The sequence below is a fragment of the Nyctereutes procyonoides genome, unplaced genomic scaffold (assembly GCF_905146905.1).
Source record: "Nyctereutes procyonoides isolate TBG_1078 unplaced genomic scaffold, NYPRO_anot_genome, whole genome shotgun sequence".
Classification (NCBI taxonomy): Eukaryota; Metazoa; Chordata; class Mammalia; order Carnivora; family Canidae; genus Nyctereutes; species Nyctereutes procyonoides.
This window is the reverse complement of record NW_026575046.1, coordinates 59,015,673-59,041,056: the sequence shown is the minus strand read 5'-3', so window position 1 is coordinate 59,041,056 and position 25,384 is coordinate 59,015,673. Positions and strand designations below refer to the sequence as shown.

Below are 25,384 nucleotides of genomic sequence, written 5' to 3'. Positions count from 1 at the left end.
AGAGGAAAACAGTCCCTTTGGGGCTTGGGGAATAGGAGAGATCAGAGAAGGCTCCCTGAAGGAAGCGACACTGGGGAGCTATTCAGCCCAAGGATGCAACGGCTTGGCTTCAGCCCTCCATCCACTAGAGCTTGCAGGCGGTTCAAGGACCGGGGATGGGTCCTGGCCCCCCAGTTCTGCCAACATCTGTGTCCCTCAGGGCCCAGGGGCAGAGATCGAGAAGGTAAGGCCAACTTGACTGCCGGGGGCTCCGAGTCACCATCTGTGGTCCACTTAAAAGGAGAACTGGCAGCTGAGGATGTGAAACTGGCCCTCTAGGACTCTTTCCTGCCAGGCCCGGACCGCAGGAAGGATGCACAAGCGGCTGCCCAGGGAGCCCCCACGCCCTGCACCTGCCCCTCCATCCCCACCCCCCGCAGCTGCTCCCACTGGCCTGTCCCAGGGCCAGAGCGGACAGCCCACAGGGGCACAGGGCATCCTCCAGCCATGCCCCAGAGTCCTCCTTCTGGAGCACCCACTTGGGCAAAATGGAGCCCCTGGGACCCAGTCCCTGACTTCCTGCCCGTCAAACAAACCCAGATGACCCAAAGTCCTAAGAACCTGTCCCAGCCCTCATCCCAAGGCTGTGACTGTCCCTCGGCCCCTCTAAGGCCCATCCCAGAGGCAGCCCCCTCTGGGGCACCAGGATGGGATGGGAGGGCCGGGCCCCTCTGATAAGCCCACAGCCCTGCAGCACTTCTCAGACCTCTGGGGTGTCCTCAAACAGCCTGAAGCCTAACGGTAGTGATGGTCATTCAGGCAATCACAGCAGCTGACACTTCGCGTGTGTATGAGGTACCAGGCTCTCTGTTAAGCCCTACAGATAAAATAGCTCATTAGCCTCACAACAGCCCATCATCTTTGTCTTACATAGGAAGAAACTGAGGCCCAGAGACACGAAGCTGGGATATTCCGGGGGGGGGGGGTCGCACCCCGGAGGGCCGGCGTCAGGGTCTGTGCTTAGAACTACCACGCCCCGCGGAAGGAGTCTCAGAAGAGGCTGCCGCACCGGGCCTGGGGTCCTTCTCCATCACCGGCACCGGCACCTATGCCAATCGGGAGGCCCTGACACCGTCCCCCGCACCCCCACCCCATCAACACCCATCCTGGCTAACATTCCCCGAGCACTTGAGACATTTCCGGTCCTGTGCCAAGCAGGGGAACACCACGGCCCAAGCCCCTGGGCCCCGAGGCCAGCCCCTGGGCCCGGAGCAACCCCTGCAAAACTACCTTATACACACACAGGCCACCAGTCCCGGGCCAGCCCTTCCTCGCTGGAGTCCCATAATGACGCTGTTTGCCTTTCCTCCCTCCCTCCCTTCTTCTCCCCTCCTTTCTTCCTTCCTACTCTACTGATATCCCGCAACATGTAGTCCTAGCCCGGTGCTATGAGAAAGCCTCGGTTTCCACACCAGCACACTGATGGCTCTGAACGAATCAATGGTCCTGAGCCCAGGCTCCTGCAGGGAAAATCCTGCGGACCCTCAGTCCCTCTCCGCCCGTCCCCTCCCCAGGCTCCAGTCCCTCTGGCTCCAGAGGAACCCCAGGTCAGGGCTGGCATGGGGGGTGCTGGAAACCCCAGGTAGGGATCGGACAGGCGCTGGTGGCCACAGCCCTCCCTGCCTCCTTCACAGCCCCCCGGGGCCCAGCCTGCTCTGGCCTGGGGAGCCGTCCAAGGGCTGGGGTCCAGGGGCTGCCGAGATCAGGGTCGGGGAGCAGGGAGGCCTGGGCCAGCCTCTGCTCTCCCCTGGCCTCTTGTCCCTTGCCTGAGCAAGACCCCAAAACTATTTACGTCGCGCCTCTAAGGTTTCAGCTGTTCTAGGATCGATTCTCTCCCCACTCTATTTTTCTTCTTCTTTTGCAATCTCCAAGTAACCCGAGCTGCCAGATGGGTGGGGGCGATGATTGTTTTCTGTCTGACATCTGGATTTCATTAGCAGCCCTGGGCATGCTGACTCAGGAACGGCAGCTCCCCTGGGCTCAGGCCCTCCCCTGCCCCCTCACAGTGCCCGGTCCTTCACTGGACACCGGACGCACAGGTGATAACACCCCTCAGACCTCCCTCAAAGACATAAGCAGCGTCCCCGCCACCACCACAGAGAACGTCCTGGGACTGCTGGAGCCTGAGAGCCTGGAGGATTTCTGCTCCCAGCTCAGGGCCTGATGGAGGCTGTCAGGCTGAGTGCGGCTGGGTCTGACCGCCAGGAAGGGGGGACAGAGGGCTGAGGGCAAGGACGCTGGGTCCTGGACGTCCCCCCCTCATCCACGCCCCAGCCTCCTCCAGACAGAGATGCTGAGTGGGCCATCAGGATGGGGAGTCCTGTGCTGACCCCAAACCACAGATACATTCTGGAGATGAGGAAGGGTGGCCCAGAGTGGTCACCATGCCCCATGGGTAGTACTTTCTTACAGTGTCTGGAATTTGTCCCCTCACCTCCAACCTTTGCTCACCCCTCCTTGCCTAATATCTGGCCTTATCATCCGTCCATGTTACTGGACTGGTTTTATTTGCTGTCTTGCCTCCTCTAGCCTGGCCTCCAACCTGCCACCAGTGTGAGCTTTCAAAATGCCAATCGGAGCATGTCACCTAAACCCTTGGATGGCTTCCCCCTGCCCTCCAGATAAAGTCCAAGTTTGTGCAGCTTGGCACGCAGGCCCTTCACCACCTGCTGTGGCCACACCTCCCTCTCCTCCCCGCAGGCACCCAGTGCGCCAGCCACAGCCAAGGGCTCGCGCTTCCCGGAAAGCAAACCCCCGTTATTTACACGCTTGCTTGGAAGCCTTCCCCACCCCAGTTCTAGACTCCTCCTCCGGGAGGCTTCACACAAAGTCCCAGACTGAGCTGGTCCTTCCCTGCAAGCCTCAACTGTAGCACTGGTCACCCTGAACAGCCAGCAGTGTTTCTGTCTATCCCACCGAGGTCAGGGATAGGGCCTTATCTAGCACCAGCCTGGCACATAGTAGGAACTCAGAAAGGCCTGGGCGGTTATAGCATGTCCTGGGCTCAGCTCTGTCCTGGACAGATCATGTGTCCTGGGCACAGAGGTGGCACCAAACCAAGCCCCCACCACCAACACCCACACCCATGCAGGTTCAAGTACAGCTGGCTCAGAGCAAAACGCTGCCACTCGGGTCATCACAGCCCGCCACATGGGGGTGCAGAAGCCAAGAGGAGGTGCCCAGGTAACCCTGCAGGTGGGCCCAGCAGATAGCAACCATGCCTCTCTCTTAGCCAGCTGGGATTTTTGCTGCCGCCAGAGTTGGCAGCCCCAACCGCCCCAGCCTTCTTGACTGCACTGGGGGCTGCAGACACCCCGGGGCCAGGCCAGTGGTGCAATCTTCCAGACACAACAACCTGGCCAGGCCAGGCCTGTTATAGACTCCACTCATATGGTCCTTGTCCCTCTTCATTGCCAATAACCCATCTTTTTTAAAGAACCCTGATTTTCTTAAAACTAATAATATACTATATGTGAACTAACTTCAATTTAAATAAAATCTTAAAAACATTTTTTAAATGAATAAATAAAGAAAGAACCCTGACTTTCTGAGAAGGACAGTGAAGATCAAAGCCTGGATGCTACGGCAGATCAGAGAATCTAATTAACAAAACATGGGCTCTGTGGGGGGCCTGGGTGGCTCAGCCAGTTGAGCATCTGACTCTTGATTTCAGCTCAATTCTTAATCTCAGGGCCGTGTGATCAAGCCCCAAGTCAGGCTCCGTGCTCAGCAAAGAGTCTGCTTGAGATTCTCTCTCCCTTTCCTTCTGGCCCTCCCCACTCTAAAAAATAAATAAAATAAATAAAAAGCATGGGCTTTAGAATGAGGAAAACCTACATTTTAATTCCATCTTTGCTTTTTTCTAGTTACATGATCCTAGGCAAGTCACTTCACTTCTCTGGGCTTCAGTTTTATGATCTGGGAATTGACCTGATAGAGCTTTTCAGAAAACTAAATGAGTTAATGCATATTTCACACCTAGCTCAGTGGTCAACTCAGCATGTACAGACTAGTATCACTGTTGGTTTTTTTTTTTAAGATTTTATTTATTTATTCATAAGAGACACAGAGAGAGGCAGAGACACGGGCAGAGGGAAAAGCAGGCTCCCTACAGGGAGCCCAATGCGGGACTCAATCCCAGGAACCCAGGATCACACCCTGAGCCAAAGGCAGATGATCTACTGCTGAGCCTCCCAGGCATCCCAGTATCATTGTTGTTAATATTATTACTACCCTGGAGCTGAAGGCCTGGCAAAGTGTGGAAACAGCCACAGAGGCAGGTTTTTCAAGAACTGAATCATAGATGTTCTTAACTCCTGGACTTTCTAGAGCCAGTGCTGACACTGGCTGAAGATGGACCCTGACCCAGCACAGCCTCACCCCACAAAGAGGGGCTGCCCTTCAGCATCATTGGTAATTGGTTTCCAGCACCTTCTGCATCTGCTTCAGGGGGCTCCCAGTCTTCCTGTAGTACCCAATCCCCCTTGCACTGCCCCTAGGAGTTATGAGAAGCCCCATCAGTCCGATGGCTGAACTCTGGACACCTCTCTCTACCCTTAAGGTTGGAAAAAACATCAGTTAACAGAGTACCAGGCTCCTGCACTCTGTAGTGTGTCCTGGGCCCTGCTCTCTCCTGAGCACAGAAGTGGCACTGAGCCAAACCCCCACCACCACCACTCACACCCGTGCAGGCTCAAGTGCAGCTGGCTCAGAGCAAAATGCTGCTACTCAGGTCTTCACAGCCTGCCATGCTGAGGTGTAGAGGCCAACATGAAGTGCACAGGCAACTCTGCAGGTGGGCCCAACAGATAGCAATCATGCCTCTCTCATAGCCAGTTGGGATTTTTGCTGCCACTAAACCTGGCAGCCCCAACCCACCTCGGCTTTCTTGACTGCACTGGGGGCCACAAAGTATCTCCTGGTTCCTGTGCACCACCACCCAGGCTATCAGCAGTGAATGCTTTAACCACACTTTCACTGCGACCTCACTCAGAGCCCAGAGCCTCACAGTAGCTTCAGGCCCTAGGCAGAGCTGCCTAGGGTTCCACACATTCTGCTTCCAGCCTAGACCATTTAAGATTTTAAAAGCACTTAGACCACTCAAAAATCATTCCATAAAAGGAGAGGGGAGAAAGGAGTAGAAAAAGCATTTGAAGAAATAATGGCTGAAAACTCCCAAATCCAATGAAAAACCTTAGTCAACACATCCAAGCAGCTCAACCAAGTCCAAGTAGGAGAGACACAAAGAGATCCACAAATAGACGTGTGGTAGTAAAACTGCTGAAAGTCACAAGGAGAAAATGTTGAAAACAGCAAGAGAAAAATAATACAGCATTCCCAATGGAATTCCAATAATATTAACAACTGACTTCTCATCAGAAGTTATGAAGCCAGAGGGCAGTAGGGTAACATTCAGTGTGCTCAAGGGAGGGGGAAAAACTGTCAGCCAAGAATTCTATAACTTGCAAAGCTATCTTTAAGAAATCAAAGTGAGATAAAGACATCCCCAGATAAACAAAAACACAGGATTCATTGCTGGCACACCAACCTTTCAAGAATTACTAAAGGAAGTTCTTCAGGCTGAAAGCAAGTGAACCCAGGTGTAATGCAAATACACAGGAAGATACAAGAAGCTCTGATAAGGAGGTTATGTAATTATAAAAGACAGCATAAAATCATGGGTTTGTTCTTTCTTCTCTGATTTAAAAAGCAAATGGGGGGCACTTGGGTGACTCAGTCAGTGAAATGTCTGCCTTTAGCTCAGGTCATGATCCCGGGATCCTGGGATCGATACTGGCATTGGGCTCCCTGCTTATTTATTTATAAATAAATAAAATCTTTTATTTATTTATTTTAAGATTTTATTTATTTATTCATAGACACAGAGACAGAGGCAGAGACACAGGCAGAGGGAGAAGCAGGCTCCATGCAGGGAGCCCGATGTGGGACTTGATTCCAGGTCTCCAGGATCACACCCCAGGCTGCAGGCGGCGCCAAACCGCTGCGCCACCGGGGCTGCCCCAAATAAAATCTTTTAAAATATAAAGAAAGAAAAAAGAAAAGAAAATGGATAAAACAACATGTATATAACTGTACTGCCTGTCCAATAACATTTGGAAATGTAAGACATTTACCAATAATAGCACAGAGGAGTCAAGTGGAAGCCTATCTGTCTTGGGCTAAGGAAATGACTCCAGGTGGTAACTTGAGTTCATGGGAACAAATGAAGATAGCTAGAAACTGGAAATAAGGGCTAAAATGCAAAAAGCAATGATGTAGATTGCTCTCTTTTCTTCTTCCAGCTTCTCTGAGACACATAAAATTTTATAAAGTAATGATTATAACAAGTATTGTTGAATTTGCGACATACATAGATGTAACATGTCTAACAATAATGCCACAAAAATCAGGAAAAGAGAATCAAGCTATAAAGGAGTCACATTTCTATATCTCATTGGAATTAAGTTAGTATAAATTTGAAATAGATCTTATATGTTAAGATATGTAAAACAAGTCCCAGAGCAGCTACTAATAGCTTAAAAAAATCATTAAAGAAATCAAAATGTCACATTAGAAAAGTATCCTTTAATGAAAAAGAAATCAGTGCAGGACAAACAGGGGAACAAAAGAGACATGAATAATTTGTAAAACAGCAGACCTAAATCCAACTATATCAATAATCACATATACCAGAAGAGCATTAACAATAGCATTATCAATACTATGAATGGATCAAACAATCCAAGCAAAAGGCAGGGATTGTCAGAGTGAATAAAAGGCAAACTAAGATCCAACTATATGCTGTCTAGAGGAAACACGATTTCGATCTAAAGATATGAACAGATTGAAAGTAAAAAGATAAAGATCTTTTACGTACATAGTAACCACAAGGAAATTAGACTTTAAAACCAAAACTGTTATTAGAGATAAACAGGGACACTTAGAACAATAAAAGGATCAAGTTACCAGAAAATACAACAAGTATAAACATAGATGTCGCTGACAAAGGAGCGTCAAAATACATGCAGCAAAAACTGGGAGAATTGAAGTAAAGAAATAGTTAATTGAACAATAATAGAGATTTCAACACTCCCACACTTATGGTAATGGTTACGAGAACAGGGCAGGACATTACCAAGGGCACAGAAGACATGAACCACACCGTATGCCAACTAGACCTAACAGACCCTATGGAACACTCCAACCACCAACAGCATAATTCACTCTTCTCAAGTGCCCATGAACCATTCTCGATGAGAGCCCAAATGCTATGAAACAAACCACAACAAATTTAGAAGCACCAAAATAATACAAAGTATGTTCGCTGACCACAATGGAATAAAGGGAGAACTCATTAAAAAAAAAAAAAAGATTTGACTTATTTATTTGACAAAGAGAGAGAGAGAAAGAGAGAGAGAGCGCGAGCACACGAGCAGGGGAAGTGGCAGAGGGAGAGAGAGAAGCAGACTCCCCAGTGAGCAAGCAGCGAGCCTGATGTGGGGCTTGATCCCAGGACCCTGAGATCATGACCTGAGCCGAAGGCAGATACTTAACTGACTGAGCCACCCAGGTGCCCCAAGGAGAAATCATTTTTAAAAGATATTTGGAAAAAAAGTAATTTAAAAAAAAAGATATTTGGGAGGGATGCCCGGGCAACTCAGTGGTTGAGTATCTGCCTTCGGCTCAGATCATGATCCCAGAGTCCTGGGATCAGGCTCCCTGTTGGAAGCATGCTTCTCCCTCTGCCTCTGTCTCTGCCTCTCTGTGTGTGTGTCTCTCATGAATAAATAATAAAATATTAAAAAAAAAAGATATTTGGGAAACTCGCAAAATTGTGGATATTAAACAACACACTCCTCAATAACCAGTGGGTCACAGAAGAAGTCATCAGGGAAATCAGAAAATACTCTGATGAATGAAAAAGGAAGATACAACATACAGGATTATGGGATGCAGCTCAGAGGAAAGTTTATACCTCTAGAAGAAAGATGTAAAATAGGTGACCTAACTTTCCATCTCAAGAAACTGGATGAAAAACGGCAAACAAACCTAAACCTAAAACAAGCTGAAGGAAGTAAATAATAAAAGATGAGAATGAAGAACTGGAAGAAAGACTCAAAGAGTTATCTGCACACCCATGTTCCTAACAGCAGTATTCACAACACCAAGAAGGTGGAAGCAATCCAGTTGTCCACTGATGGACAAAGATAAACAACATGTGGTCTACACACACTCACACATACACACACTCTCTGGAATATTATTCAGCCTTAAAAAAAGAAAGGAAAAATTGAAACTTGTTACAACATGAATGAACCTTGAGGACATGTCAAGTGAGATAAGCCAACACAAAACAACAAATCCTGTGTGATTCCACTTATATGAGGTCCCTAGAGGAGTGAAATTCATAGCAACAGGAAGTAGAATGGTAGTTGCCAGGTGCTAGGGAAGGGAAAGAGAGGGGGTTATTGCCTAATGGGTAAAGAGTTTCACAAAATAAAGAGAGTTTCATGGATGGATGATGGTGATGGTTGCCCTGCAATGTGAATGTAGAGTTGGCTCTTGAACCATATGGGGGTTGAGGTACCAACCCCCACCAAGAGCAGTCAAAAATCTGTGTGTATAACTCTTGCCTCCCCCAAAACTTAACTACTAATACCCTTACCCATAACAAAAATAGTCAAGTAACCCATATTTTGTATATTACATGTATTCTATGCTCTATATAATAAAGTTTGCTAGAAAAGGGAGAATGTTATTTTGAAAATCATAAAGAAAATAGTTATTGTACTGAAAAAAAAAATCTGTGCACAAGTGGACCCACATAGTTCAAACCAATGTAGTTCAAGAGTCAACTGTACTTAATGCCACTACATTGTACATGTAAGAATAGTTGAAATGGTAAACTTCATGTTGCACATGTTTTACCACAATTTTTTTTAAAAGATTAGAGTGGAAACTAACGTAATGGAGAACCAAAAACGGGTGCAAGAGATCAACTAAACCAAAAGTTGGTTCTTTGAAAAGTTCTACGTAACTGACAAACCGTTAGCTAGACTGACCACGAAAAAGAAGAGCGAAGATTCAAATTACAAGAATCAGAAATAAAGGAGGGGGGCATTATAACCAACCTTACTGAAATGACAAGGATTATGAGAATATTAGGAACAACGGCATGCCAATAAATTTGACAATTTAGATGAAACAGACAAATTCTACAAATACACAAACGACAGAAACTGACCCAAGAAGAAACGGAAAATCCAAATAGACCTCTAACACAAAAAGAGACTGAATTCATAATTTTAGAAATCTACCCCACAAAGGGAAGCCCAAGTACAGATGGCCTCATGGGTGAATTCTATCAAATATTCAAAGAAGAATTATTAATTCTTCACAAACTCTTCCAGGACATAGAACAGGATGGAACACTTCCCAAATCATGGAACCGATTAAATGCTACCTTGTACATGGATGAACCTTGAAAGCAATATGCTAAATAAAAGAACCCAGGGACGGGATCTCTGGGTGGCGCAGCGGTTTAGCGCCTGCCTTTGGCCCGGGGCGCGATCCTGGAGACCCGGGATCGAATCCCACGTCGGGCTCCCGGTGCATGGAGCCTGCTTCTCCCTCTGCCTGTGTCTCTGCCTCTCTCTCTCTCTCTGTGTGTGACTATCATAAATAAATAAAAATTAAAAAATATATTAAAAAAAGAACCCAGGGACAAAAGACCACGTGTTATATGGTTCTGTCTATACGAGATGTCCAGAATAGGCAAATCTATAGAGATAGAAAGTAGATTATTGGTTGCTAGGGGTTGGGGAGCCAGGGGGTGGTGATAGCTAGAGTATGAGGTTTCTCTCTGAGGTGATAAAAATGTTCTACAATTGGGGCACCAATTGGTTGGCCGAGTTGGTAAAGCATGTGACTCCTGATCTTGGGGTCATGAGTTCAAGCCTCTACATTGGGTGTAGAGATTACTTAACTAAATAAAATCTTTTTTAAAAATGTTCTATAGTTGACTGAGGTAATGGTTGAGTGGCTCTGAGAATATACCGAAAATCACTGACTTACACACTTCAAATGGGTTGATCACGTGTTCTGTGAATTATATCTCAAAACAAGCATTCCCTCTCCACTTTTCTTTTTAAAGCTTTTATTTAGTTATTCATGAGAGATACAGACAGAGGCAGAGAGACATAGGCAGTGGGAGGAGAAGCAGGCTCCATGTGGGAAGCCCGATGTGGGACTAGATCCCGAGAGTCCAGGATCATGCCCTGAGCCGGAGGCAGATGCTCAACTGCTGAGCCACCCAGGCGTCCCTCCCTCTCTACTTTTAACTATCATATATGTTGAACTCATATTTCATTTGAAACAGAGGTTTCCATGGCTTATAAAAGCCCTGTCTGTCCATTCCTTCATTCCAGAAAACTTTATACGGAGCACCCGCTGTGTGCCGTATCTTGAGCCAGCATGCGGGGTACAGAGATGAAGCTAGGCCAGCACCTGCCCCTGGAGCTCGGGGTCAGGTGAGGGGTGGGGAACATCTAATTACGTTCCAGCCTGCCAAAATGCCTAGTACCTCACCAAATAGGCACACTCTCCACTGTTACCCAAGGGAGAAAAAAAAAATAATGCTAGCCAACATTTATTGAGTGCTTACTGTATGCCAGACACCGTGCTAAGCACTTTCCATGCATTACTTCTTTGAATCCTCACAATAAATTCTATGTGTTAGTTTTACAGATGATGAAACCCTCATGAAAGGTGGAGGGTGGCCCTTGGGCCCACAGGAGTCTCTGATAGAATCAGGTTTGCAGTGGAGCTGGAAGAGGGCCTCTACCAGCTTCAGAGGTAAACTGAGGCCCCACCGGCCATGGGCGTCTCAGCCTGGACTGGTATGGATGCTCAAGAATGCAAAGGGCACTGAAGTCCCAAGCCTGGGTCACAGACATTCCTCCCTCTCGCCAGCACTCAGCTCTCTGAGACTCTGTGTCTTCACCTGTAAACGGGGCTGGTGTTCCTTCTGCAGCAGAGTGAAGAGCTCGGCACAAGTGAACCCGCTATGGAATCCACATAAAGGAAGAACCGAGGTTTGCACCATGGTGGAAATTGAGAGGCACTGAGGTCAGGGACCCTCTGCCCCCACATTTAAAAGAGCTCTGACCCCTTCTGGAGAGAGGGCTGACCAGACGTGCACACTCACACACTCACCCTCACCACCCCTCCTCCTCTGCCTCATCCTCCTTTGCCTCCGGAGACTGGCCACCCTTCTTCCAGCAACCTGCCAAGCCCACTCAAGCCCTCCTTTTCCTGGAGGCTTTCCCAGGCTGCCCACTCGGCATGGGTACACCTCCTCGGAGCCTCCAGAGCCACTGCGGGTGTCTGAGTGTCACCTGCCAGCCAGGGTTAAAATTCCAGCTCCTCCCCGGACTGGCTCAATGGGCCTGTGCGAGTACCTGACTCCCACAAGCGACAGGCAGGAGATGACAAGGGACGTTTCCAAGGTATGGTAGATGACTGAGAGTCCCCTCGCGGGGGCTCAGCCGGGGATGGTACAAGGGGCTGCTGCCTGGGTGGGCCAGGGGCACATCCTTGAGGACCAACCAGATGCTTAGCTGCCTGTTTGGTTCTCATCCCACTCAGAGAACCCCTGGGGGCTGGGGGCCTTTCTCTGTGCTGAGATCTCCGGGCACCTACACCGAGGGCAGACGTGGCCCACTGGGGTGTGGGTCTGGAGGACGGCTTCCAGCGGGCCAGCTCCCGCATTCAGGGGCGGGGGCGGGCTTCTCTTGACCGAGGGTGGCGGGAGGCTGAGATCACCGGTATACTCAAATCACTGGGACTTTTACTAAAACACAGTCATGGGTTGGGCCTAAGATTCTGCATTTCTAACACGCTCCCAGGCGACACTGATGCAGCTGTGCCTGGCCACACTTCATGCAGCGAGGAGGACCTGCGGCATGGCACAGCCAGCTCTGAGAAGAGCAATGAGCAACGAGCACATCTCGGCCTTCCATTGGCCCGGAGGCACCCAGCCCCACCCAACCGCACCCTGGGATTGTAACATCTGGAGGGTACGACTACATGGATTTTCTGAGTTTCCAGGATCCCATTTCCATTACATACGTAAAATAAAAGTAAAAATACACATTATAAAAACATCAGAAAATATGAAAAAATAACAGGAAAAAGAATCCCCGATCATCTTGTACTGTACTTCAAACAGCCCTAACCTCTCTCCCCAGGATCCCAAGGCCACATCTGTCAGAGTCAGGGGTTATCTCCGAGTGAGGGGATCTGCCCCCAGGAGCCCCACCCCGTCAGAACGAAGCACTGGGTGGGAGACGGGGCCCCCTTCCCACCCCAAGAGAGATGCCCGGCCTGCGGCGCCTCAGGCCTCCACCCAGACCTACGCTGGGGGCACAAAGTCAGGGGCAAGGCCCTCTCCCCTCCTCCCTCACAGGCAGGAGACCGAGCAAGCACTGCCACAGAGGAGGGAGAGGTGGGGTCTGGGGGAGGGGGTGCACATTGGATTCCTGGCCCAGAGCCCGCATTCCTTCCCTGTGAGTGTGAGGAGATGGGGTCTCTCTCGGGAGAGCTGCGAGGAGGCCGCTGGCCCCCATCCTGCCCCACTGTAACAGGACCCACCCCGCAGAAGGCTGGTGGAGATGTGAGGGCCCCGAACCTGGGCTGGGGGCCCCTCGCCCAGGGCCCCTCACTAGCCAGCGCAGCCCCAAGCTGGGGCTCCGTCCCATCCCCACCAGCCAGCCTCGGAAATACCAGAGGGACAAAGACGTGGAGGCCAGGGGGCCACGCGGCCACGTGCTCGTGGCAGGGGCCCTGGGGCGGGGGCCGTCGCACGCCTTCCACCCAGAGAAGGCGGCTGCCTTACCTGGGGACAGTCCTTGATGTAGTGTCCTTTGTTGAAGCACAGGTGGCACAGGTAGTTGGGGGGGGGGCGCTTGCTGGGCTTGCGGGTCTCCGAGGTGAGGGTCAGGTCCGAGAAGTGCTCGGTGAGGGAGCTGAGGCCATCGGCGATGTTGTTGAGGGAGCCGTAGGGCGAGGCGCTCTTGTACACGCTGCTGCTCAGCGCCTGCGGGGGACACAGGCGTGAGGGCTCCCCCAGGAAACGCCCTCGGGCACACGCGTGCACAGCACACCCGGGAATTCCCGCCTGCTCAGTTCACACCCCACCTCCAAGGGCGAGCCCATTCCCTCTCCGGGCCACGGCCCCATCCGGGAAACAGGAGCCATGTCAGCTACCTCTAGGGTTTCCAGGGGGAGGCTACAGTGAGGTCACGTTATCTCCTGACTCAGTTTCCCCATCTTACAAGAAAGAGGCGCATCGGCTTGGAGTTTTGTTTCCATTGTACAGGAGAGAAGACTGAGGCTCGGGGCTCCGCGCGGTGTCCTGTGGCTCGAGGCCTGCGCACGCCGCATGCGGGGAGCCCGAGGCCACCCGGGTCTGCCCTGGGGGAGCCCGGGCGGAAGTGGCCCACCTCCCCCACGTCTCCCACCTCCAGTTGACAGGAACCAGATGTCTTGCCTGGCTTCAAAGCAGACGCGGCCCAGGCCCCCTCCTGGTGCATACAGCCTCTATTTATAGGAGTCACGGGCTCTGGGCGGCCAGGCCCAACTGGAATTTAGCAAAGGTGGGGCCTGTGGGGAGGCTGGCAGGGGACAGCCATGGTCGCCTTTTCCTGGTGCAAGGCCAAGGCTGTCAGGAGGCAGCTTCTCCAGGAGGGCCAATGACAAACCTGGGCATGGGGCCTGGGCATCCTCTGGTCCCAGCGCAGGCACTCAAGGACGCGGGGGGTGAACCATAGACCCTGGGGAGCCTTGGCTCTCATGGGGAGGCGGCCTTGTTCCTGGAAGTCCCCAGGCCACGAGGGGAAGAGAGCTCCCCCACCACGAGGAAGTTGCCTTGGGTCCCTTACGAAGGTAGGGCAGATGGAGGCTCAGAGCGGGCACAGTCCTTTCCGTGTCCCCAGTGTGGGCAGGGAGGGAGGGGGGCAGAGAGCAGCGCACCCCTCACACACCTCAGCCGCCCCACTTGTTCCCTCTCTGGGGGTCTGGCATTCCCTCCTAGAGGACACAGCCCTCACCATCTGGGGGCCACACTCTTCCGACTGCCTGGACACCCTGCTATGTGGCCTGTGGCCCATCCTTTCCCTCTCTGGGCCTCTGTTCCCTCTCCTATAGGTGGAGACTAGATCCTAGGATCTGGGGGAAAAAAAGAAAAAAAAAAAAAAAAAGACACAGACACACGTCCAGGGCAGCCCAGGCCACACACACAGTCAGCCCATGACATCTGGGCGCAAAACTCGAGGCCTCCTGCTGACCATCTCTGCTCTACCAGTGCCCAGTGCTACCATGAAAGCCAGCACCAGTGGAAAGTCCGACACCAGCCTGCATTCAGGGTGAGGGTGATTCTCCAGCTCACGGATGAGCCAAGACAGAGTGGTCCACCCCGACGGGCAGAGGGTCCCCCATCCCCGGAGGCGTGCGAGCCGATGCTGGCCAACCCTCGGGGGCGTGTGGAGGGGTCCAATGGCAATGGGATTCAATGACACCAGTCGCATCTACCGCGCACTTACGATGTCCTGGGCACTAGAAACTGCACACGCGTGAAGAGAGCTGATGCTCGTCCCAACCCCTATGAGTCACTGTCCCCATTTTACAGATGAGGCAACTATGTTCAAACTTGTATCAAATGACTTGAGAAACTTCTAACAAAGACAGTTTTCTAGGCCCAACCTCAGACCTACCCAAGCAGTCACCTGGGACCAAGAGCCTGGAACCTACAGTTTTATTGTGGTAAGAAATACGTCACATAAGATCAACCATTTTAATAGTTTATTTTTTTTTAAGGGTCCAGTTCTGTGTCGTGAAATACATTCCCGTTACTGTGTAACCATCACCACCACCCGCTTCCAGGGCTTTTTCATCGTCCCAAACTGAAACCCTCTCCCCATGAAACACTAACCCTCCCCCGCTCCCTCCAATCTCCTCCCCTCTCAACCCCCCCCAGCCCGGATCTGCAATTTAAAGCTCCCAGGAGCAGTCTGTCCAGACTGGCCCAGCCCTACCTGGCCTTGGGAGCACCTGGACTTTCCAACCACCGAGGTCTCTCCTTAGCTTGACTGGAGGCCTCTCCCCACCCAAACTGGCCTGAGGGAGGACAGCCTCCCAGAGAAAAGTTCATCCAAACAAGAAACTCCAAGCTCCAAATGGTGTGACTCACCCTCATGGCTGGGAAATGCAATTTCACAAATAACAACCCTCTTCATTTTTTCCCCCCCGTTCTTTCTTTTTGCTTGTTTCTTTCTCTTTTCTTTTCTTTTTTTTCTTTTTTCTGGATAAGATTTAAGCAAGTTCACAGGAATCGGGACTGTTTTGGCAGCAAACTGTCAAGAGGAAGGGGAAGTCTAGTGGGTGCCAAAAAGCGCATTAATTACACCCTGAACAGCCTCTCCCCCATCTTGTGGCCACACTGCACTGCCCACGGGAGACCCCTCAGGCATCCCTGGGCCTCCAGAGGCCTCTGAGCGGCTTGTCCTCTCCCTGGCAGCCCGACCCCCGCACCCCCCACCCCAGGAGGGTCACAGCTTCTGTGGTGCAGGCAGCTCCGGGTCAGGGAAGCTAGGTCAGAGCTCTCCCCTTCACCGCCTCTCCCTCCCTAGAGTGCTCCGGCCTGTCCCTCCTGGCCGCCCCAGCTCCCTTCCCCTAGCCCCGATTCAGGATGAAAGGACGGAGCAAACAGCTGACCCAACCACTCGCACGGTCCAGATGGAGAAACTGAGGCCCAGAGAGGCCCGGGGCACAGACCAGGGCATGCAGCCAGGCCCGAGGACCACAGGTCCCGCTTGCCAGCTGGCTAAAGGGGCGGGTGGGGCAGCAAGCTGTTTCCTCTCCGAAGCCCTGAGGAGCTCCAGCCATAGAGGTGAAAGGCAAGTTGCCTCTCAGCCCTCTCCACGGCCTGTGGGAACTGGACAGAGCAGGGGCCAGGACACGCAGTGCCCCCCCTCTGGCTGCGGAGGAAGGCCTGGCCTCGTGGGCTTCCCATCTGCGAAATGCAACACAATGCAAACAGGGAAGGAGGGCAAAACTGATGATCCCTGCTTTCTGAAGGTCCAGACACCAGCTACTGAAAGCACCCCAGAGCCCACCACGCAGAGGGCACTTGGTCACCACGGGCACCACCTGCTCCGAGTCCTACTGCCTAGAGCTGGAGGGTGAGGCCCTTCATCAGTCTGCTCCTGAGTCCCAAATAGCCACGTTGCTCCTCCTGGTGTCCCACGGGGCACCTGCTTTTCCCCCTCTAGTTCTGTGCCTGCTGCCCCCAACCCCAGGATCCCCTCTGTGTCCATCCTACCTCCTCCAGTACCTGGCTCCCAATCTGGTTATAACTCTAGTGGTGTGGCCTCGAACCCACCCTTTCCTCTGACCCAGGCCTCTGGCTCCAAGGGGCAGTGGGAGAAGCACAGACTCAGGTGCTCCGGAGGCCCCTCTGGCCTCAGGTGTCCCTGCCACCTCCAGGGGCCTCCTGGATGTCACAGTCAGAGCCCTGTGCATCGGGGCTAGGCTGGGTGGGGATCACCCGTGACACTGCTGCCCTTGACTGAAGGAGCTCTGCAGTCTCTTCATTTCCCCCACAAGCTGGACAAAGGCAAAGATGTTGCGACGTTCCATCACCCCCAGAGCCCAGACCTGCCACTCTCACACCTGCCACTGTCCTGGGTGCAGATAATCACAGGCGGGGAAAGGCCTGGTAACCCTGAGACAGACAAGGTAATGAACGCCCTAACATCTTAAAGATTTAGGTTGGAGAGTCTCTGAGTTGCCATGGACTGAGTCAATAGGAACCCTCACCGCAGATTAAGCTGCTCTGGGCACTGGTTGAGGGCAGCCCCACTACTGGGGTGGGTGGAAGCCACTGGGAACAAAACAACAGCCTGAAGAGACCATCTCTCCCTCCCCCATCCTCCCAGAAGCTAGCAGGAAGTGTGGGGTCCTTGTACAATATCTGGGGGACAGAGCATCCGTCGCCTGCCCATGGCTGGAACTTCTCCAAGGCTCTGGCTTGACTGCCGGGGAAAGTTAGAGGGGAAGACGCTGAAATCTATTCTGATCCTGCCTGTGTCATAGACTTGACTGGATCCTTTCCCTTTCTTGGTTTTCTTTTACCTACAAGAACACTATCTGGATGGGCATTATTGGCTCCATTTCATAGACCTGAAAGCTGAGGCTCAGAGAGGCTGAGTAACTTGCCCAAGATAAAACAGCCAGCATGTGCCTAAGGAGAGAGTCGCACCCTGGTCAGTCGGCCTGTTATATCTCAGCTCCCCAGGGCCTCCAAGTCTTGGCATCTCCTATAGTAAAGAGCCAGAGGAAAACATCAGGTGCGGACCAGCCTCCTGGGGCCTGTGACTTCATAAATGCCAAGCCCCCCGGCCCTGGCAAGATGAGCCCCCACCTTGTCTGGGCCGGGTGAGGGGTCTGGGCCCTCGGGCTGGGGGTTCTGCAAGGGACCCAGAGTGTGGAGGCAGAGATTCCAGGGCTGACTCAGCCTGCCATGCTGCCCTGCCTCCGTGCCCCTCCCAGACAGTAAGAGGGCACAGCAGGCAGGGGACAGACAGGAGTCAGGGCAAGTGCAGAGAGGCTTCCCCTGGGGAGGAAGACCAGGGCCGAGAAGAGAGGAGGGACAGCCAGCAGAGATGGAAGCACACCCGCAGGGAAGGACACGGCAGTGGGCAAGGCCACGAGAAGGGGAGCATCCGAGGACGCGTGGCCGGAGCAAAGGTGGCATCCTGCCCCCGCCCCCCAGGCCAGAGATGGCCCTGAAGGCAGGGGAGGCGGCGGGGATCTCTGATCCTAGTCCCCAACTCTTCTTTCATCAGCTGGACAACTGCTTTCTTATCCCAAAAAGTCGCCCCACGCCCCCCTCCATACACACAGACACGCGCGCGCACATGTGCACACCACACACCCACACCCCTCTCTTTAAGACAAGAAACCATTCATTTCACAAATGACTCCACCCCTTCTCCAAGGGGATCTGCACTTCTTATACCCCTCGGGTCTGTCTGGGGCTCCAGCCCAGAGTCACACACACACACACACACACACACACACACACACACACAGGAACAGGTGGATGTGTGCTGCCCTCAGGGAGAGAAGGAGACAACCTATTGGCTGGGCAGGGAGTTGGCTGATGGGAAAGTGAACTCACACCTCAACTAAAGATGTGGTCAGAGCCCAGCTTTGCTCCTGTTTCCGGGGTCCCGGAAGGTGGCAGGGCGAACCGTAGCCAGAGGCAGCAACCCCTGGCCCAAGACCCCCAGGGGCGCCACGGCCTCCTGGAGGCCCATTCACCCACGGGGGCCAAACACAATTCCCTGCATGCAGCCAGAGCTCAGTGAAAGACTGCACCCTAAACAAGCAGTCCTTTTGATAGCAGGAGGTGGGGAGAAATGGGACCAGACCTGGAGAAGGAGGAGCTGGGTGGCACCGGGACACAGCAGAGAAGACCCAGCGAGACCCTCCCCCTGGACTCCATCCCTCCTGCTCCCACCCAGCTCACCGCTCACCCGACAGGTGCTCACACTGTACGGCCAGATGCCCTCTGCCCAGGTAGAGCACAGCACTGGGGACCGCTTGCCTCTCACCTCTAGGATGTGGTTGTTGAATGAAAGCAGAAAGCATGAGTTTGACAATCTGAGGGCTGAAAGGGACTCTAATACTCAGCCACTACGGGGGTACCCCTGAGGTTTGCAGCCCCTGTAGCAGGGGGCCTCAGCTTGGGCTCTGCTGTTGATGCAAGGGGTGCCATGAGCCCCTGGAAGTCGCGTGTAAAGGCGTGTGTCTGTGTGGGCACGTCTGCCTGTGCTCTGTGCATGAGCGCGGAGGAGAACTCTCGCAGTCTTCAGATTCTCAAAGAGGTCCCTAACCAAAGACGCTCAAGAACCATGAGCGCACCTAAGTCTCTGCTGGGACACCTCTAGGGATGGGGCTTTACTATCTCCCAAACAATCAAGCAATCCACACACATTCCTCCTGCGAGATGAAACAGGAAATGGGGTACGAGCCTGGGGAGAGCATTCGTGGAGTCACAACCCCGGAGAAGCAAGACGGGAGGAGACGGGGCAGTCAAGTCAGCCATCCCCCCCGTCCACGTAGTCGCTGAGCACCTCGTAAGGCCCAGGCACTGCCCAAGCAACAGCAGCTGGGACTTGCAGGTGGAAAAAGGCAGGATTTCCACTCTCGGTGTGCTGACCACATAGCTGTCGACACACACACACACACACACACACACACACACACAGAGAGCGTACATTCCTCAGCAACAGCAATTGCTATGACACGCTTCACCAGAAGCATGCACAGCCTTCCTCCATGGGCCACGGACGCTCGAGGGAGGTGTGCTCCCCCATGGCAGCTGGGGAAAGCCTCTCAGAGAAGGGGGAGCCTCTTGTGCCAGAAAGAAGTTGGCCTCTGCCAGTTGTTGAGGGCAGGCAAGAGCGTTGATGTAGAAGCAACGGCGACTGCAAAGCTGTGTCTTCATGAAGCTTCACGGTATGGCCAGAGGAGGACAGGATAAATGATTACATGCCACCATGCCCAGGCCCACACCCACACAGCACAGACCAAGCCTCCTGAGACCCAGGCTGGAGCCCTGGTCATGCCACTGGTGCCCGGGCTGTATCATCCCCCTCCTGAAGAGCCTGGACAGTGGGGACGCTGCACGCAGGCTACGGTATGAGACGAGAGTGCCAGCACGTGCTCAGCTCCCATCCTTGGACTCTCCCAAGCCAGGCCATCCTTGGACTTGCATCCCTTGGAGCCCCATGCCAGGTTCCTAGGGAGTGGCTGGAACAGGGACACAGCAGGACACCTGGTACCTGCGATCAATGCGCCAATGCCCACCACTCCTCAAAAGATCTGAGATCAGAGACATCGCAGCTCCACAGAACGTCCCTGGGGATGGCCTGCCCTGCCCCGGGGCCCAGAGAATGATCCAGGTGAGAGCCAGCATGAGGAGCCACAGAGCCAACTGCAGTCGGAGTGTGGAAGAGTTCCAGATGTAGCTCTGCCCCTGACTTGCTGGGTGACTCGCCAGGCCTGTTTTCTCTTCTGTAAAATGGGAGATGGCAGGATAAAGCACCACCCAGGAGGAAGGGACTGCGAGTCAGGGCCGTCTTCTCTGCAAGGCGCCCCTTTGGGTGCCGACGGAGCCTGGCTCTCTGCCGTTGCTAATTACAAATTACGAATCCTGCCTGCTTTCCCCCTCCCACCTGACTCAGAAGGTCCACAGGCTGCGGCCTCCCTTCTGAGTCCAGGCCTGCCCAGTCAACTTAATTTGATGGAGGGAGGACCGGGCCACCTCAGCCTACAGGCCCTCGGATGACGGTCCTCCTTGCCTGAGTCAGAGCTCGGCTTCCCAGGGCTGGCCGAGGGAGCCGGGCAGCCTCCCAAGCTCTACGGGCTGGAATGCCCTTCCTCCTAGGACCTGGCGCTGCCCCCTCCCACACCTGCACAGACCCCAAAAGTTGCTAGGAACGAACTCCAGCCCCAGAAGCCGACTCCCTGCCCCATTGAGGCACACCTCTACTCTCACACAGATACATGGCTTTACTCTGCACATCCACCCTGGCCAGGCAGCTTGGGCTCATCTACACCTGGGGATGGCACAGGTGACATACAAAACCTTCAGAAGACTGTCAAGACCTCGGGGCCCTTTAAAGCAGGACACCTTAGTGGCTCCTCTAAGGGTCTAACAGCCCTGTCTGCAGAAGGGCTGAAGCCCTGTGCACAGAGCCTTGTGACACCCCTGCTGCTGTTCTCAACCTCCAGGGGACACACCTGGGCAGTGGAGGGGAGAGGGTCTTCAGCACTGCAGGTGATGGCGCTAGGACAAGGCGGGGACGAGGGGTGGCTGGGGAGAGGGCCTGGGTTAACAGCCCCTTGAAGACCCTCCCAAGGGTAGGAAGAGGTGTGCCTCAACGGAGCAGTCCCTGGGCCTGGAGGTGTTCAGATCCACACTGTCAAATGCTCTATGCCCACAACGCTCTCTGGGTCAAATACTGATGGAAACGCTGGGTTGAAGAAAGGTTGCATGCTGCAGGCCTGCTCAGAGCCTTCGCTGGGGGCATTGTGTTTCTCCAAGGGAAGGATGGTCTTCTGCTTTCCAAACATATTTGACCCAAAGCCCTTCCCCCAACCTCCATAAGCCATCACTGGACTACAGGGCCACATCCGTCTCCCCCTGGAGGAAGAGGGTAAGATAACGGCTGCCCTGGGACTCTGACCTGGAGCAGGACAGCCCTATCTCCTCTTGAGGGAGCACAGGCACAACCCAGGAGGGGTTCTGGGGTTCTCTCAGAGGCCCAAGAGCTAATGCTCGACCAAGAGGGGTACCTCTCCCTTTCTGGAGGTGGAGTCCCACCGCCCCCACGCTGCTGTGAATTTAAATTCCAAGCTAAACTCGGCAGGGAAGACCCCTACCCCAAGAACAGCCTTCCTTGGGTACCTACAGGGACAGAAGAGGGGCTCAGCCAAGAGCCCCAGGAGTTTCTCTCCAAAGACACAGAGTTGTCGCCACGGATCAGGGGTGAAACTGAAGCTCCCAGGGCCCATACACTAGACCGAGGCCTTTGCAGAAACGGCGCAAAGTGTCTGTGCCTGCTCTGGCCTGGCACCCTTACCACATGCGGACAAGCTGAATAGCCCCCACCAGCATCCAAGACACCTCGTGGTGCTCGCTCCTGCCCTTGCCCACGAACTCTGCATCTCCCTCTGCTCCCAGGGCCAGTGTTCCACTCAGAACCCTTGGCTTATCTTCAGCTTCCAGAGCTGAGGTTCCAGGGGCACAATGGGCTTCTGTGGCCCCATGTCCTCAACCCCCCCGCCCAAATCCCAGCTGCATTCATGGTGTTTTGCTATTGTGGTGGGAGCAGCCCGGGGGTGGTGCGGGAGGGGGTGGGCTCTTGGCACACGAACTGGTGCAGACAGGCCGTGGTCAGCGGTCAGCATGCAAGTCACATCCGCAGGCACTGCCACCAGGCCTGCCAGGCCTTGCACAGAATGGCGATGCTCCTGAGTCCCTGGGTCCCTTCGTCGAGTCCCCTCCGGCCCACATATGATTTGCTGCCTCTCCAACCAGCCCCTTGGTGGCATTCAGGTGGGGGGCATTTTTTCACGCCTTCTTAGCCAGTTGCTATTTTGGAGACATATTAGGTCACTGGCTAAGCCCTGGACGCAGGAAAGCCCAGGAGCACGGCGGGGGCTCCAAGAGGGTTTAGGAGGCGAAGCGGGTGAGGGGTGAGAGTGAGTGGGTCTAAAGCCAAGAAAGCCTTTGGGAAGTCGGCAGGCGCAGCCCTCCAGCCCCTCCAAGGAAGCCACTACTGGCCTGTGAGCATCCGAGGAGCCCCTCTTAGCTCCCCCAGTGCAGCCTGTCTGTGTGCGTATCTCTCAAATCCCAGGCCCATACATAACACCTTAAGGGGCAGCAGAGACTAAATTCGACGAATATGTGATCTGAGGCCCAGATGGAGACAGGGAAGGGGGTTCCCCCCAACTCAGGTCATAAGAGACTTTTCTACCATTGCTCTGCAGAGCTTTAACAGCTCCTTCCACAGTGGTTCCAGAGAGGGAACACACCTCTTCGCGGGGTAACTGGGGTCAGCAGTAGTGATGGGAGACAGGTTTCCCAGAGAACCAGCTGGGATCCTGGATTGTCAGACATCTCCAAGAGAGGGCACATCCGACTCCTGGAGAAGACTGTGAATGGCCCTAAACTCCCATGCCTCTCAGCAGGGTCCCACATTCGGGGAAGAAGGCCACCATAGGGTCAGAGCAGTGGGGGAGGCCAGTAGAGGCTGATGAGGGACCCCCCACTTGACCCGTGAGAGGGGAGGGCTCATACAGGTCACGGTCACCGTCTTGGGGATTCCCACAGCGCCCCGTGAAATCACCTCCCACTCACATCGTATCATCTTGTCTGTCTTCTGATCTGGGGCCCCCACTGGCCTGTCCCTGATTCCCTAAGCGGCCACAAGGAACTCAACAAATGTTCGGCACGATTACAATGTAAAAGACCCAGGCACTCGCAAACTGTCCTCCGAAGTCACTGGTCACTGAAGCCGGTTCCCTGAAGAGAGGCGGCAGGGTCTCGTGTAAGAAAGAAAGATTTCCAGCCAAGAATAATGCCTCCCGTGGAGAGAGTGCTTTACAGTTTACAAAGAGCTGTGGTATACAAATACTTTCGCCTGGCACCAAGGGGTGGCCCTGCAGGCTCACTGCCCTCCACTCTGCCCAACTGGCCCAGCACAGGTCAGCCAGTCCTCCTCTCAGTTGGCCGGGTACTGGCCCGCCTTGAGGCCTCAGGCCAGTGCTTTATATGCCCACGTTGCCCCTCGTCAGTACTGGCAGAGAGGAACACATTATGGGACCAGAGAGGGAGACCCTCTGCCTCCCCCTCTCGTCCCTAGCACACTCACAGGTACACAGGCCCTTCTCCCGGACCCATTCAGAACTCTGACTCTCCTCAAACTAACTGCTGGGCTCAGGTCAAGAAGAAAAAGGAGCCCTCGAGGGTGTCCTCTCCTCCACCCCATCCCCCTGCACTTTTGCAGGGAGAGCGGCCAGAAGATGGATGAGTGAAGGCCACAGAAGGGTATCTGTAATTCCCAAAAGAGGCAGGAGTGGAGGAGGAGGAGGAGGAGGAGGAGGAGGAGGAGGAGGAGGAGGAGTCGTCCAGCTGAAAGGGGAGAGGAGTGGTATCTAGGAAAGCTCTGGAGAAGACCTCTGCGAAGGGGCTGGGAGGTCCTGGCAATCTGTGTATTTATCTGGCTGGCGGAGATGCGCGCTGCCCCTTCCACTTTGTAACCAAATCCACCCAACAGGCAGACTTTGCAAAGCAGCCAGCCCAGGTTTCTGGAGAAGGCACTGGGCAGCTGAAAGCTCTCCCCCGGGCTAGCCCCCCTCCCAAGAGCTCAAGAGGATTTCCCTTTCATTTCCTTCCAGGCTGGGAGGGCGGGGGGGGGGGGGGGGGGGGCGGGGGGACAGCGCAGTCTGTGGGGTCAAGCCCTCAAAAACCACTTCCTATGTGGCTGGGGGAGGGCACGCAGCTGGAGGATGTATCTGGGGGTCCCTGTGCAGGAACAGCAGGAAAAGCCCTGCTCTCCAGGGTGCCCTTCGGGTCAGCCTCCCCCGAGGTCGCAGGAGAAAAGATTTTAGGCCCCTGCTGAGGAGCTCCGGAGCAGAGTCTGCACTCCCGGTCCCAGCGAGCCCTGGCCAAGGGGGGGATGGGGTTGGGCGTGGGAAGGACACTTGGAAGGGGCTCCCCGCCCCGGCCGCGCCCCAGCTGTCTGGAGAGAATCCGGAGCCCCCCACCCAGCGGGGCTCCCCCCACCAGCGGGGCTTCCAGCTGGGCGCCCCGGGCCGGGAGAAGGAGCAAGAGGGCCCCGCCTGCGCCCGAGCTGCTCGCCGCCGCGCTCAGCCGGGAGGTGACGCGCTCCCGGCGCCCCGGGGACATCGGGCGGCGAGTTTGGCAGAGCCGAGCAGGGCCAAGCCAAGCAGGGCCGGGCACCACGGAGCCGGGCCGGGCCGGGCCGGGCCGGGGACAGCGGGGCGGAGAGGGGGAGGCCCGGCGCGGTGGCCGGAGGGCGGGGGCGCGCGGGGGCACCCACCTCTCCGCGCTGCAGCTGGAAGAAGCTGTTGAGATAGCTCGAGTGCAGGGGCGAGCCCAGCTGCTCCGGGCGGCCCTTCCCGAAGGCCAGCTCTGGGGGCGCGGCGCCGGCGGGCGGCTCGGGCCGAAAGGCATCGAAGGCGCTCGCCTGGTGCGTGTCCTGCAGCGACAGGTAGACCCAGTTGAGCAGCTGCGCGGGCTGGTACACCGAAGCGGCGCTCGTGTCGATGGCCGACAGCAGGCTCATTTTGCGGCGGCGGTGCCGGCCCCTCCCCGGCCGCCCGCTCGCGCCCCCCCCCCCCGCAGCGGAGGGGCGGGCACCGGGGAGCTGCGCCCACTGCCCGCCGCCCGAGCCCCGCCGCTGATCGCCGGTGCCTGCGCCCCGCGCGCCGCCCGCAGCCGCCGCCGCCGCCGCCGCCTCCCCCGACTGCAGCCGGGGCGCGCGCGGGCGGAGGAAGGAGGCAGCGAAAGTTGGGCAGGAAACTTTTGGGCCCGCCCCCTCCGCCCGCCCGCCCGCCCCCGCCCCGCCCCGCCCCGCCCCGCCGGGATCCGCTATCTGCCTCAGTGCTGACCCCTCCGGCGGCCGCTCCCGGGGCGGGGTCCACGGAGGCCCCGCCCCCTTCGGCGCCGTCCTCGCCTCCCATTGGCTGC

At 54.9% G+C, this 25,384-nt stretch overlaps 1 protein-coding gene across 1 annotated transcript in view; it reads right to left on the bottom strand.

Annotated features, from left to right (window-relative positions):
* Positions 1–25,119, bottom strand: part of ZCCHC24 (zinc finger CCHC-type containing 24) — a 58,743-nt gene extending 33,624 nt beyond the window's left edge. The window contains exons 1-2 of the mRNA XM_055325310.1: positions 24,735–25,119; positions 12,935–13,135 (exon numbers count right to left, since the gene is read on the bottom strand). Of these exons, the coding sequence (XP_055181285.1) occupies positions 12,935–13,135; positions 24,735–24,980 (447 nt within the window). The 5' untranslated portion in view covers positions 24,981–25,119. The remainder of the gene's footprint in view (positions 1–12,934; positions 13,136–24,734) is intronic.
* Between the last annotated feature and the right edge of the window lie 265 nt (positions 25,120–25,384).